Raw genomic sequence first — 16,079 nt, forward strand, 5'->3', positions numbered from 1 at the left:
GAGACAACTAAAGGAGAAAGGTCAGCCTGTTACTGTGCATCTGTTTGTGTCATAAATCATACATGCAAGACATTTAAAATGAGTTCTGGAGAACTTATGACAGTTGCAGTTTTTAAACTCTGCCAGACGGTTCTTAAAGCATCACATGTTCCCCTGAAAAATATCCCAAAAATGGCAACAGGTGTCACGATTAAAACTCACTTGGTTTATTGTGTTGTGTATTCTTGACCTGTTGGATGGCAGGAAACATCCAACAGACAATAAAACCAAGTTCCTCTAAAATTTTTCGGTATTTTTGTCACATCGAATCAAATCAGTGGTTTAGTGTTGTTCTATTACTAGACCGAAATGCTCTGTGTTCATAAACGTTTCAAAACAGTAACAAAAAATCTGATTCTTCCAGTACAAAGCGGTGCAATGACTACTCGACAATAAATCCACCTGCAGCAAAATCTGACAAAATGTTTCGAAAAGTGCTGTGTTTACTCTCAATTTGTCCTTCATTTGAGAGGTAAAAAGATATTTCAAACGTCAAATGCACATCTCCTGACCTAGAAAAAAAATGCAGGAGTATTTGTGTGCTGCAGAAGAAATGAAAAGAGCAAAATACAGCAACGTTAACTATTGAAGAGTCACTTTAACTGTACTATACAGTCAGGACAATACACAATGATGCACATCTACACATTGTTCTGTATGACTTCATTTAAACATGTCTGGGCTGCAGTTATGCTTCTCACTCAGTAGAACAGTGCAGTGTGTGGACAGTTTTTATTGTGTCTTAACTAATTGTACTATTCTTAAGGGTTTTTTAAGTTCACCGTTGGGACTCTGGATCAAACAACAGGTATGATGGTTCATTATAAAAATGCTCCAATGAGAATCTGAATCATTCTATAGCAGAAACGCTCATCGTGCTGTTAAGAATATTGAATGTTTTTTCCTCCGGTCACAGTTGGTTTTAGTTTTATTAAATCAGTCCTTGTCAAATTCAACTTACAATCTTTTTTTCTTGAGCTTTTCAGTCAATCTCATAGTCCTCATGTAGTTGCAATGCAGATGGATCGGTTGACGTGCGGGTGAGTAGTTGTCATGCATAGCAACTTTAAGATAGAAAGTTCATTCCTCAAATGCCAACAGAGCCGTCTCTGTTGCTCAAACGATGTTAAAATTCCATTTTAGTAAACTAGTATTTCCAATAATTCAAATTTACACAATAAATGCTTCAATAGTCTCAGAATCTGCTTAATTCTGCTGAGATTTAACATAAAGTGTGATCAGTTTGTTAATAATTACTAGTGAACACTGAAGTGAATGCAGAATTTATCTGTTCATCCATTTTCTTCTACTTACCTGGAGTCGTGTCGCGGTGGCAGCAGACTAAGCAGATCATTCCAGACGTTCCTCCTCAGGGATTCCGAGGTGTTCCCAGGCCAGATGAGATATGTAATCCTTCCAGTGAGCTCTAGGTCTACCTCAGGGTCTTCTTTCGGCTGGACGGGACTGGAAAGGCAGCCTTATCTGACACCTAAACACCTTGGCTGACTCCTTTTGATGCAACGTTAATGCTTCAAACAGTCTGAAATGAGGTGTAAAACTAGGAGGATAAAACAAACAACTCACCTTGATTTTCCATGTGCAGGACGACTCAGTCAATGATCTGAAAACTGTAGGAATTCAGGTAAACAGAGCGACTCCTTAAATGGGAGACACAATCTGACAGTTTAATCAATTTCCTAAAAAATTAAACAGGTCTGATGTGAATTGAGTGTACCCTTTAATAGAAAAAATCCACAAGTTCAGTGGTCCCGTCTTTTCTGGGTCGACTACATTTGTTTGCCTCAACAGAACTAAAACTGAAAACAAATATTAAAACCAACAAGATACAAACAAACACAGAATCAGTCACTATGCGACGTCACGTTAAATTCAAGTGTGTTCAGTCAGTAGTAAATACATAGGCTCCTCAAGGAAATACATTAAAAGTGCTCACACGGAGAGACGAAAGGCCTCATGCAAGAGCAGAGTTGTTCCTAAGTGGCATCTACAAGTGATTTAAGAGAACTTGAATGTAATTTACTAGAGGTTCAGACTTCTAGAACAATTCACACAGAACGTCTGAGTGTAGCTCCTTGATTTGAATGAACTATTTTCCATATTCTGGCTCAGATATTTTTTTAGATCTAGTGTCACATTTTAGCATGGCGAGCTAAACCGTGCAGTATTTGTTGGTCTTTCGGGACAGTTGCCGTCTCATGATTTTCATGCAGGTTCGTGTCCAGATGAGTCTGTATCTGAGCTGTGTTCAGGCTTCTTATTATGACTATACACACTGCTGAGCTCGTGGCAGCAGAATCCGAAGCTCAGCAGTGTTTTTACTCAGATTTTTTGGAATGAAACTTGCTCACAAATGGAGCAGAACTGTTAATTATCCAAATGATTAAGTCTCACTAACCTACTCCTACTTTGTACAAACAAGCGTCACAGAAAAGTGTAAGGAGGGTTGAAGGATAACGACACAAACACGTTCTTGCATGAGGCCTAATGTAAGACTAGAGTACATTCCCTACCTGTGTGTATTAGGCTACTTTTTACATTAAAAGTTCCCTGTGTCTCCCTCAGGTCACTTCACTCGGTCAGCAGCTTTATGATTGGCGTCTCTACATGTTCAGAGCAGCAGTGAGCCACTCAAACTTTTCATCATGCTCTCTCAAAGGCACCAGTCTTCTGATGTGAACTTGAGCCCCTGTATAATCTTGATCCCTGATGTGCCGCCCGGTTCACATGCTAGAGTTCACTCGACTCCTCCCCTTCAAGGCTTTCAACATTTTCAAAGCTGTCAGTCCTCCTTTGCTCTCTAGACTGATCCGAACTCGGCCATCCAGGCTTCGTATTTTTCCAGGTCTGCGGCAGAGACGGACTTTGAGATCTTCTTCAGCGTCAGGGTGAAATCCTCCATGGTCACGGGCATCTGCAGCTCATCTTTGGACAGGGCTCGGATCTCCTCGGGGCTCAGGCCTTGGATTCGACGCCGCATCGCCATCATGGACGCATCCCTGATGTACATGTAAAGACAGGAGCAGAGAGGAGGACGGGAGGGAAGAGGGTTACTCATCACATATAAAACATGCTAATTGTACTGTTTTAAATTCCATATTTGAAGAGTTTTGCTCCTGTCAGGAAGGATGGAGTCGAGGCTGTGATGAACTCCTGCAGGCTACAGTCTGCATGTGGAGGATACACACATCCAAGGTCGATGAAACATTGTGAGTCAGAGACGAGCAGAGACAACTTTGGCAACATAAAATACCTTCCATTCCCTGCATAGCTACAGTAAAAAGGATCCTCATACCAAGGACAGGGCTTTTAGCAGAAAACTGAAACATCAGTTACATCGCACTTACAAATAACATACCGCTGATCATACTTTTTATGTATTCTATGTATACTTTAGTGTGTTTTACATGGCAATGACGAAGCTAAATGAGCATCAGTACTTTCAGAATGTACCTTATGTTCTAGTGTGTCTGAGCCAAAGTAGGCAAAAAAAATCCTGAGAGGACAGATGCAAACGCAGAGAGAGAAATATGAGCTGATCGTCATTTTGTATGTAATTAGTCGTGAGTTTATATGATTATGTACAGAATTTAGGCTAATTAGTGGCAGCTAATGTTGCTTGGTGGTTTGTTAATCATCCTGAAATCAGGATGATGGACCTCCATGCTTTGGGGAAGCCAGAGTAAGTACCTCTTACCCCTGTAAAAAAAACCCACTGTTGCAAAAATCAAAAATACAATGTCAGTTTTAGCTTTTTTAATTATTATTTTCTATTTTATATATATATATATATATATATATATATATATATATATATATATATATATATATATATATATATATACACATAAAAAGGGTATTTCTTTATTTTTTTGCTCATCATTTTCTATATAATACATATTATATTTTATATATTTTTTATATATTTTACTAAAGAAATAAATTATACATATATTATAAATTCTTTCTTTTCATTTTCTTTATTTTTTGCTAATTTTTTTCTGTATTTGGGTCTTACAGGATTTATGGCGGTTAAGAAGGGGCACAGCGATTTTGGGAAAACATTTCTGACTGTCTTTATTCAGAATATCTATCTATCTATCTATCTATCTATCTATCTATCTATCTATCTATCTATCTATCTATCTATCTATCTATCTATCTATCTATCTATCTATCTATCTATCTATCTATCCATCCATCTATCCATCTATCCATCCATCTATCCATCCATCCATCCATCCATCCATCCATCCATCCATCCATCCATCCATCCATCCATCCATCCATCCATCCATCTCAAATGGCTACATGCCATTGCAGATGTATAACAGGAATTTAAAGGCTGGATGCTGGACATGACTGCAATAAAAAAACAAACGTCACCTGACCTGAAGCCTAAATTTTGATATTTTGTGTGCTTTTTGAGTTTTTACACATATTTTCAATTTAATATTGCAGAATGTGTGCCATGCTCACACCTCAGCCTTTATTGCTGCTTACTATATAACCAGCAAAACACCTCCATCGTGCACAACAATAAATAGTCCTGACTGTCAAATGGTTGCCCATGACTCTAAAAGCATGTTTAAAATAGCCGTTATAATCCAAGTGTCCCACACCTTAAGCATGCACTCAATGCATCCTCATACTGATCAGACTTTCCTTATGTACGCCTGTAAACTTCACGTTGTCAGTGATTCAGCTTCAAAGACGAACGTAAATACTTGCTCACAAAGACATGAAATTTGTCTCTCCAGCGCAAAGCGCACAGTCTACAGTCGCTCGTTATGTCATAATGATTTAAATGGATGTTACACAACCCCCTGCAGCCATATATACTGCTTTTGCACTCACACATCGCCTGTTGCACATACAGTCTAATCTAGTATTTTCTTTATAAAATCCAACAGCAGTGTGCGCAAACTTAGCTTTTTTACACCATCAATAGTGCTGTTAAATGCAGCACAATACGAAAAGTTTCCATATGCACTCATTAACTTGGAACGCAATCTATATATAGCAGAGCATTTTATTTACTAGTAAAGACCCAATTAGAAAAAATAACATCCACACGATTTTTATCTGGTTCCTGTTGTTCTCAAGACTTAAATTTGTACCAGTCAGAAGGACCGCGACTGTCACTTCACTTGGCTGCCGCTGGAAATCATTTTACACAATCTCAGTCTGTCTTTAAAAGTGCTGATTTTAAAAAAGAAAAATGGAGATGAGTTTTACAATAGGCTGTCATTTCATTTATATTAAATTATATTGGACAGATTCCACCAATATTAATGTGCGGTGATATGAATCTTTTTATTATTTCAGCAAAGATTCACTGCCTTTTGTATAAAGCGAATGAAAGATCATCTGATAAGGGGCTGACAATCAATTTCTAAATCTTGCTTCTTTGCATGACTACACACACCTGCAGACGTTGGTGATGTCGGCTCCCGAGTAGCCCTCAATCCTCTCTGCAATGAGATCCAGATCCACGTCGGCGGCCACCTCCACCTCCCTCAGGTTGATCTTTAGAAGCTCGACACGACCCTCAGCTGCACACGCAGATCAAACAGCATTAATCAGGCATTACGCAGCGTGAGTCGATAATAATTGCTCTTATCTGAAACAGTTTTGAGCTGCTGTGTGCTATGCAGCTTTTGTTACACTGCTGTTCCATCAGTGTGTGGCCGTTGAGGTCACCTGTGGGCAGGGGGATGTAGATCCGCTTCTCCAGCCGTCGTCGCAGCGCCTCGTCGATGTCCCAGGGGAAGTTCGTAGCGGCCAGAACCATCACCATCTTAGAGGGGTCGTCATTCTCCAGGGCTCCCCCAACACCTGCTCACGAAACCACACAAAACTAGGATTAAATAATATTAACCCTCGTGTCTTCCTGCGGGCCAAAATTGACCCATTTTAAAGTTTGAAAATGTGGAAAAATATATATATTTTCACAGTGAAACTTCTGATGTCGACATTTTCAACATTTTTGGGAAATCTCTGAGCATTTTTTGGTGGAAAAAAAGAAATGTTAAAAATGTTTCTTAAGAACAGTCACAAAAAAATGAACCAAAATCCAGCGAATTTCACTGGATTTTGGTTGATTTTTTTTCTGAATGTTCTTAAAGAAAATATTAGAAGTTTTACTGCTATACATACTTTAGATATTTTTAGGATTTTTTTGAAGCTTTTTATTCTTTTTTTGAAAAATATTTACAAGAATTTTCTTGCCAAATTTGGGGATTTTTTTTTTTTTTTTTGTAAATAATACTTTTAAGGGAAACTTTTAAGGAATTATTGGAATTTTCTTCCTGAAGGTTTTGCAAATTTTCAGAAATTTGGGGAATTTTTTGGCTGATTTTTTGGATTTTTTTTCAGACAAGGAAACAATATTTTTTGGTGACCGTAAATGAGGACAACGGGAGGGTTGATATTGCTCTAAAATTCTTGTCCAATACAGCATTTCATCTTGTACGAATTATCCGATGAGATAAATACTGGACTCTTTCTACAGTTCAGCAGTTTCAGTCAATTCAACAAGAAAGTGTCTCATATCCCAAAACACCATATTTTGTTGTAAGAAAAACATTAATGTACCTGTCTTGAAGAGAACCAGTTCTTTATTATCGATCTTTACCCGTAACTTAAACTTGGTCATAAACAAAATAATAAAGTCGAGCATAGTTGAAAACTGTGTGCCTCTGCCTGTTTCTGTCCACAACACCTGAACCAAATCATGCAATCAACTAAATACCTTAACTTGACCCCAGGCCGTCAGCCTCAGGTAAAAGAAATACAGCTCCCTGGGGTCTTGGGTGGGCAATTACAAAAACAAGAGCAAAATGAAATATGGCTCCTACAAGGCTTTTTATCAACATGGTAACCATTTTTTGACAGCTTCCCCTTCCTACTTCTGTTCCACTCACCGTCCATCTGAATTAAAAGCTCAGATTTGACCCTCCGGCTGGCTTCGTGTTCATCCGATGTTCCTCTCCTTCCACAGATGGAGTCAATCTCATCGATGAAGATGGTTGTTGGTGCATAAAATCGGGCCTAAGAAAAAACAAGTTTCTTTCTTGTGACAGTGTACATATATAAATGGATACTTTCTTCTGTAGTGCTTTTGCGCAAAATGCTTTACAACTGGATTTTCATTCATAAACTCAAAACATGCGCACCCTGATGGCAGTGCGCTACGATGCCGGGGTTTGGTGTTTTGCCCACACCAAGAGCCGCGGCTGGCCCACATGCACTTACCATTTCAAAGAGCAGGCGAACAAGTTTTTCAGACTCGCCCCTGTATTTGGAGGTGAGGGTGGAGGAGGACACGTTGAAGAACGTCGTCCCACATTCTGTGGCCACAGCTTTGGCTAACATGGTCTTCCCGGTCCCTGGAGGGCCGACCATTAACACACCCTGAGAAAAAAACGGAAGTCATTAAGCACTTAAATAAATATGCACAATCTGAAGGGATTCTGTTGTGTTTTTGAAAGTCTATTTTGAACATTTCAACATAAAACTAAAACAACAACAAAAGACAATGAATAAGTTGCTCAAAAAGGAGTGTGAAGAAGTCAAAGCTCATGTAATCCCACCCCTTCTCCTTACACAGTGACTGCAAATCTATACATTCTGCTTCTTCAAAATATTCCCATTAATAAACAATAATAATGACAACAATAATAATAACAACAATAACAATAATAGTGTACATGATTTAGAATAAACATATACCAATATGTTTGTTTACATTTATACAAAAGGACCTAACAACAGCAAAACACAACAGAAAGAAAAGACCCAACTAAAAATATGCACAAATAAAGAAAAAAAAATTAAACAAATCAATAATTATTAGCAGTAACCTGTGCACATCCAGTGACTGTGAAAACATTATCTTTGTATTTAGTTTTAAACTACTGCATGTTTGGACGTTGTTTTATCTCTTCACCCAAACTGTTCCAGAGTTTTACCCCACAGAATGAAAGACAGAATCTTTTTCTGTTTGTACAGATTTTGTTTATTTTGAAGTTGTAGTCTCCTCTTAAATGATATCCCCCCTCTCTGTAAGTTTTGTGCAAAACATTATTTTTCAGCTTTGAACATGATTTCTGTGGTTTGGAATTTGACTTTATCTGTAAATTTTAATAGTTTTGACTGCATGAAAAGTGAGTGAGTATGAATATGATTATGGGAGAATGACATAAACAAAATAACAGGCGAAGCTGTGTTCTGTTGCTGTCATTATTCACTTCATCATCTCTATTAATAATCATCCATGAGAGTATTACATTAGTATGTGGTCCCAAATTCATGTTTCTTTGAGATTTTCTTTAATTTGGGAAAATATGCTTAGTATTGTCCTTGTCTGAGTTGCATGTGAAGTTCGATACCACGTTAAATATGAAGGTGGTTTAGCTCAAAGACAGGAAATAACAGCACAGACTAGCTCCGTCTGAATGTCTAAAAAAATCAATCCACTAGCAATTTTAAGAGTTGTTTCTGTTGGGAGAGACTTAACGTTAGGATGGCCTGAGGATATTTTCTTGAGCATTAAAATGGATTCCCTTCAAATCCAGATAAATAGTTTACTGTGTCTCTTTCTTGCTTTTCTTTTTTTTGTGCAATCAGTTGCAAATGCTGTGTCTCAGGACCCATCACATTAGATAAAATTGCCAAACCCGGATGCAAATCTCTTCTGCAACCATCATTACTCTCACCGCCGCTATGACGTCCAACATTTATGCACCTGGTTTGTGTCTGTTGCTATGGAGATTATATGACGCACAAGGGGAAGGATCGGTGACATAATCCATTACGTTTTTCAGAACTTGTTGTCCCTGGTGCCTCAGACTCCATTTCAATATAAAACACTTATGCAGATGGGAACTATCAGAATCTCAGCAGGAGCAGGTGGGAGTGGAAGTGATAGGCAGACATCCTGCAGAGGAGGACTGACGAAGCCGACCTATGTGACTAAATGTCAGCGCTAATGAATCGCACACCTCCGGTCGACCTGTGTGCCCATAAAACAGTCATGAATTTCAAACGCCCTTTTTTTCAAACGACTAGCCCTTCCTATTTTACTGAACGTTCAGTTATGTGGAAAAAATGTTTGCTGCATCTATTTAAAGTAGATAAAATCTCAATTATGCAGGCATATATCAGATAAATGAAAAGCACTTTGCTGCCGTTGAAAAAAAGATGAAGTATTGACCCTCACATGGTGAGCCTCGGGGGGGGGGAAGAAGCCTCACATGATGAAGTTCAACAGAGGCTGATAGAGAAGAAAATTCATGCAGACACTGAGAAGCAGTAGTTAGGTCCACCATAGAGTTAAGACTGACCTTAACCCTCCTGTTGTCCTTATTTACTGACACCAAAAAATATTGTTTTCCTTGTCTGAAAAAATCCCAAAATTCAGCAAAAAAACTCCCGAAATTTCTGAAAATTTGCAAAACCTTCAGGAAGCAAATTCCAATAATTCCTTAAAAGTTTCCCTTTAAAAAAAAAAAAAAAAAAATTTGGCAAGAAAATTCTTCTAAATTTTTTTTAAAAATAGTAAAAATCTTCCAAAATATCCTAAAAATATCTAAAGTGATTCCATATATATCAGTAAAACTTCTAATATTTTCTTTAAGAACATTCACATGAAAATCAACCAAAATCCAGCAAAATTCGCTGGATTTTGGTTGATTTTTTTGTGACTGTTATTAAGAAACATTTTTAACATTTCTTTTTTTCCACCAAGAAATGTTCAAAGATTTCCCAAAAATGTTGAAAATGTGGACATCAGAAGTTTCAGTGAAATTTTTTTTTTATTCACATTTTCAAACTTTAAAATGGGTCAATTTTGACCCGCAGGACGACACGATGGTTAAAATCTACATCTTCATGAGCAGGTGGAAGTCATTCATTACTTATAGTTGAAAGAGACCTGATTTATATGATTTTATTCCGCATACACGTCAAACTATTTAGGTGAATCTTTTCATGAGGATAGATTAAAGCAGATATGATCTATGATTTTGGATGATCTTACCTGATAAAACAAAGAATTAAAAAAAAAAAACAAACTGTTAGTCTGCATCTGAGGCGTTTGGCTTCTATCTCTAAATTGTAGCTACAGAAAGTAATTTAGGTTACAGTCTTACTTCTTATCTGCAGGAGTCTTTAATAAATAATTCCCAACCTCTGGTAAACACAACGAACAGCTCTGAAGTACATCACAGGCCCTTCATTCGTACCAAAGAGCCTTTGAAAAGTATCAGACAAGTCACGTAACATCACTGGACTATGGAAGCTGCCTGTCAGTAGGGATGGCAAACCTGAACAAAGATTAGTGTGAAAATAATTAGTCTCAATGTAGCAGCTGTGTTGATTTTAACTCAGCTGGTTCAAACGACTGCAGGAAGCTTACATTGGTGTGTGTTTGTGTGTTACAACAACCTTTTAAAAGTTCTGCAGATAAACAGATTGTGTGACACGGTGAGCTGCTCTCTCTTTTGATTTCTGTGATTTCTTAAAAAATATGCTAAAGACACATATACGTGTGTGTGTGTGTGTGTGTGTGTGTGTGTGTACCTTCCAAGGGCGACGAATGCCCTTAAAAAAGTCAGGCATCCACATGGGCAACACCACAGCTTCTCTCAGCAGCTTCTTTGCATCTTCCAGATCAGCGATGTCATCCCTGCAGTTCATCGAGAAAAAAAAATCAGTTATGTGCGCTGAGAAGATCTGCCCCGGTGGCAAAACATATAAAGCAGTGTCATCCAGAATCACTGCATGCTTCCATACCAGTGTATGTTGGGGTTACGGGACACGATGTCTCTCTCCAGTGAGTCCACTAAGTCACTGTCATATCCTGTGCCATCAAACTTCTTCTGCTCTACATCCCCCTGTGCATCTCCAGACAGTTTCTTTCCCTGATGAAGATTAAAAAAAAAGAAGGAAAAAAGTTAACAAAACCAAACAGGCGTTCTTTAACCCTCATGTTGTCCTGCGGGTCAAAATTAACCCGTCTTAAAGTTTGAAAATGTGGGGGAAAAAAAACATATTTTCACAGTGAAACTTCTGATATCCACAGTTTCAACATTTTTGGGAAATCTTTGAACATTTTTTGGTGGAAAAAAAAGAAATGTTAAAAATGTTTCTTAAGAACATTCACAAAAAAAAATCAACCAAAATCCAGAGAATTTCACAGGATTTTGGTTGATTTTTTTTATGAATGTTCTTAAAGAAAATATTAGAAGTTTTACTGATACTTATTAATCACTTTAGATATTTTTAGGATTTTTTTGGAAGATTTTGACTCATTTTTTGACAATATTTACAAGAATTTTCTTGCCAAATTTGGGGGGTTTTTAAAAAATAAAACTTTTAAGGGAAACTTTTAAGGAATTCTTGGAATTATCTTCCTGAGGGTTTTGCAAACTTTCAGAAATTTGGGGAATTTTTTTGCTGAATTTTTGGATTTTTTTTCAGACAAGGAAACAATATTTTTTGGTGTCCATAAATGAGGACAACAGGAGGGTTAAAGACAGACTGACTCATTTGTTAAGGACCTCATCCTGTCATTAATCTGTCCACTCAAGCACCAATCAGCTGCTGCAGTCTTACCTTATCATCTTTGGACTTTGTGCCTCGGGCGTCTCTGAATCCTGGCCGGTCTCCTTTAGGGTTGGCCTGACCACGGCCTCCTGGTCCCGCCCCTCGATGCTGCAGACCAGGCGAGTCCTTCCTCTGCTGCTTCATGCCACTGCTGGGCCGCTTCACTGGAACTGGATTCCTACAGAGACACACAGGGACAAAGCTCTACAACTGGATAACAGTACAACACATCTATAGACAGAAGCATCACAGATAATGTGCAATGGGGAAATAGCTGTAATATTATCGCGTGCCAAATGTTCCCACAGAGCGCCATTCATTTATAACCTGTTCTGCTGTTTCCATGTGAAGGTTAAGCTTGGCCAGTCACATTGTGCTGGTAGAGATTAAACTGATTATGCAAAATATGTCTCTTTGTACTTCAAAGCGTTTCCTTACAGAGCTGCTTTGTCCCGCACAGTTTCGGGGTAGCATCATTAACAGTCAGTTCTGACAAAACCGCCACTGAGAACATAAAAAAATAATAATCTGGATCACATTCGGCAAACGAGCTGGAATTTGAGGAATCCAAAGATGCCAAAACACCCAAATACTGTTGTCTTGACACCATCAGATCATTAATTGCAGATGAATGTAATAAGATCCAGCAATATGACGAGCAGTGTTCAGCTTTTGGTGTGTTGTTACGCAACTTAACATCTGCCTAAAGTTATCAGAGAGCTTCAAATGTATGGAACAATAAAATGTTAATGCACAAAACATCTCAATCTTTTATTAAGTGTATTCATATAAACACTGCATAATATATAGGAATCAACATTGGTAGGTGTGGGTGTAGTTTTAACCCTCGTGTCGTCCTGCGGGTCAAAATTAACCCGTTTTAAAGTTTGAAAATGTGGGAGAAAAAAAGCATTTTCACAGTGAAACTTGTTGTCCACATTTGCAACATTTTTGGGAAAACTTTGAACATTTTTTGGTGGAAAAAAAGAAATGTAAAAAAAAAAAAAAAAAATCAACAAAAAAATCCAACAAAATCCAGCGAATTTCTCTGGATTTTGGCTGATTTTTTTTCTGAATGTTCTTAAAAAAATATTAGAAATTTTACTGATATATATGTGATCACTTTGGATATTTTGGGGATTTTTTGGAAGATTTTTACTCATTTTTTGAAAATATTCACAAGAAGTTTCCTGCCAAATTTGGGGGATTTTTTTTTTTTTTTAAATAAAACTTTTAAGGGAAACTTTTAAGGAATTCTTGGAATTTTCTTCCTAAAGGTTTTGCAAATTTTCAGAAATTTGGGGATTTTTTTGCTGAATTTTTGGATTTTTTTCACACAGGAAACAGTATTTTTTGGTGTCCGTAAATGAAGACAACAGGAGGGTTAAAACACTGTAACAACACTTACACTACATTACGTTTTTGTATAAATATCTCAAGCAAATTTAGTTTTTGCTAGTAAATGCATTAAAAACTTTACCTATATATTTCAGATGTCAGTGGGAAAAGAAGAAAGCTACAACTCCTACACGCACCTGTGCTCTGCAGGAACTGGAGGAGGCCAAACCGTTGGATCCTCGGGTTTCTCCTCAGGCTGAGGGGCGAGGACGTCGATTGGCTTCTCCGACTTAAAGCTGTCGAGCGTCGCCATGATGCCTTTCACTTGCTCGTACTCCTCGGTCAGTTCCTGCTTGATCTAGTCACAAACAGAAGAAGAGCACTGTATTAGCACTGCATCACAGAGCATCCTGTTCAAAAATAAAATGTTGAAATGTAATAATTTTTTTTAATAAAAAACAAACCTTTGCAAAATTGGTTTTAATGAAAATTCTTCAAAAAGGTTTAAGAGCTACGTCATCAGGATTTGTGAAAATTGCCGAAGTGTCTCCGAAGGTGGTACACTTAGTTTCTTTTACAGGAATGAACAGTGTTTCCCACTGCATTATAGAAAAAATACTATTATAACCAAACACCACATGGCATTTTAGAGAAAGATTCTTCTAAATATCATATATACAATTGAGTAAAATTGAAATTGACAGTTATTTATAAAGATATTTTAGTAAAACTGTTGACATGCCAAAAATCCACACTTGACTCACACACTACTTTATATTAAATAACTCAGAAAGCCTTGGAGTCATTTTGGATCATTTTTGTTTCTTTGGGATAATTTTCAAGTCATTTAGGACAAATTTCATGTCATGCTGGACTAATTTTCTGTAATAATGGACAATTTTCAAGTCATTTTGGACAATTTTCTTGTCAATTTCAACAGGTTTTATGTCAGCCTGGATCGCTTCTCGTCATTTTGGATCATTTGTGTGTCTATGGGATAATTTTCGATCATTTAGGACAAATTGCATGTCATTCTGGACTAATTTTCAGTAATTATGAATCATTTTCAAGTCATTCTGGATGGGTCAACATATAATTGTGGGACTTTTTGTAACATAGTTGACATTTTAGTGATATCCAGTCAATTTTTATTAATAAGTGATTGTTTCCATAATAAATAATTATGGAATTTGTAAAGACATGATCATAATGAACATAAAAAACATTTGTGTATGCAAGATATATTCTGAGGACTTCAAAAGTCCCTCAATTACATATTGACCCGGACAATTTTTGAGTCATTGTGGACAATTTTCTTGTCAAGTTCAACAAGTTTTATGCCAGCTTAGATCGCTTCTTGTTATTTTAGATAATTTTTGTGTCTTTGGGATCATTTTGGAGTCATTTAGGACAAATTTCATGTCATTTTGGACAATTTTCTGTAATTATGGACAATTTTCAAGTCATTTTGGACAATTTTTGAGTCATTATGGACAAGTTTTTAGTCTTTTTTGACCATTTTCTTGTCCATGTCAAAAAGTTATATGTCAGCTTGGATCGTTTCTCGTCATTTTGGATCATTTTTTGTGTCTTTGGCATAATTTTCAAGTCATTTAGGACAAATTTCATGAATGAAATGAACATAAATAAGCATTTTTTCAAATTTATTTTTAATAAAAACGTGTGCAAGACATATCCCATGGACTTCAAAAGTCTCTCAATTATATATTGACCCATAGCACACCTGGGGGACACTCACCTGTTGCCATCTGACTTTCAGTGCGGGGTCTTTGAGGGTCTGACAGTGCTTGTGGATCTGCTGAATGACTCCCTGGTAGTACACGATGGAGGAGTCATAGTTCCCAAGCAAGGCGTACTCACGACCCTTCTTGGCGTTGTCACATATCTCTGCCAAATTCATGCTATGAAAAAAAAACATGATGAGCAAAACCAAAAACAAGTTACTGCAATAACTGTCTGGATATTGGCACAATGAAGTGGCTAATGTCAGCTAGTTTCAACATACCGCCATTACACACTTTAACATGCTAGGTGTCCTCATTATAAGTGCTTGTTATTGTTAGCAGGATGCTCCATTTAAGTCAGTTGACTTATAATGAAGCTGCTCCCACCCGGTAAAGCGTGGTAGTTAAGCTAGCCGACTTCTTAGGCCGTGATTTTTAATGAACACGTTGCTGTCAGACAATTCGCTTCGCGGTTAAATGAACGCTTAAATTGAAAGCAGCTTCTTTTCCTGTCTACATCCCGTTAGCATTGTTGCTAGCTCGCTGCTAGGCCACAGACTGAAAACAACACGAATAAATAAACCCAACTTAATCCTCCCGGGAAGCGCTAAATATGCACGGAGACAACAACAACCGACCTACAAGTTAAATTACATTTTTATCTACATTCAGAGGTGAAAATAGTTCTCGTACCTGCATGAAAAGCGCTAGTTAATGCGTTTTTTTTGAATCAGAGGTCCAGTATTGAGGAAAGTGTTACCATGGCCGCAGAGAGACGCCGTGTGAGGAATACAGACTAAGTGTTGCCTTCATGTACCCGTGGCAGCCTCGGAAATACGACAACGAGGCTTGTCGATTGAGCTCATCATCAAAGAAAGCTTTTACGGAGTAGACATAGCGCCAGCAAAGTCTCGCTTTTAAATTAATTTCACTGAAAAAGTAGAAGATCCACCTAGTTTATAAACGTCCTTATTAGCTTTGTGTTATATATAAACTATTGAGGAGATTAGCTTTAACTAGAGTGTTTGCTATTTTACGTGATTTGACCTAACGCATCATCAGAGCTATGGCTATGCAAACGTTGGCCACTGATTGTCGCTAAAATGAGGCCAAGCACTGCAAACCAGGATGTTTTTTCTTTTCTTTTTTATTTATTTATACCACAAGATCATTTTAAAAGATGTTCTGAAGCTTTTGATCACACGATCTTTATCAGTACATTATGAGGCTACTCTAATTGTAATAAAAACTGTAAATGTTTAACTTTCATTGCCAGCTGAATGAATGAATGAATAAATAAATGAAGTCAGCACTTTTATGGATTATACC

The 16,079-nt window shown here is 37.4% G+C and overlaps 1 protein-coding gene across 1 annotated transcript; it reads right to left on the reverse strand.

The window, feature by feature from the left end:
• Positions 1-1,760: 1,760 nt before the first annotated feature.
• On the reverse strand, positions 1,761-15,820 carry katnal1 (katanin p60 subunit A-like 1). Its single transcript, XM_023270126.3, has 11 exons — positions 15,444-15,820; positions 14,765-14,927; positions 13,203-13,363; positions 11,677-11,845; positions 10,855-10,982; positions 10,642-10,747; positions 7,315-7,473; positions 6,984-7,110; positions 5,761-5,895; positions 5,486-5,612; positions 1,761-3,056 (listed from the first exon to the last, which is right to left on the reverse strand). The coding sequence occupies exons 2-11, from the start codon at positions 14,924-14,926 to the stop codon at positions 2,858-2,860; spliced, it is 1,473 nt and encodes a 490-aa protein (XP_023125894.1). The 5' UTR covers position 14,927; positions 15,444-15,820; the 3' UTR covers positions 1,761-2,857.
• Positions 15,821-16,079: the final 259 nt, after the last annotated feature.

This window comes from Amphiprion ocellaris, chromosome 11 (genome assembly GCF_022539595.1).
Source record: "Amphiprion ocellaris isolate individual 3 ecotype Okinawa chromosome 11, ASM2253959v1, whole genome shotgun sequence".
NCBI lineage: Eukaryota > Metazoa > Chordata > Actinopteri > Pomacentridae > Amphiprion > Amphiprion ocellaris.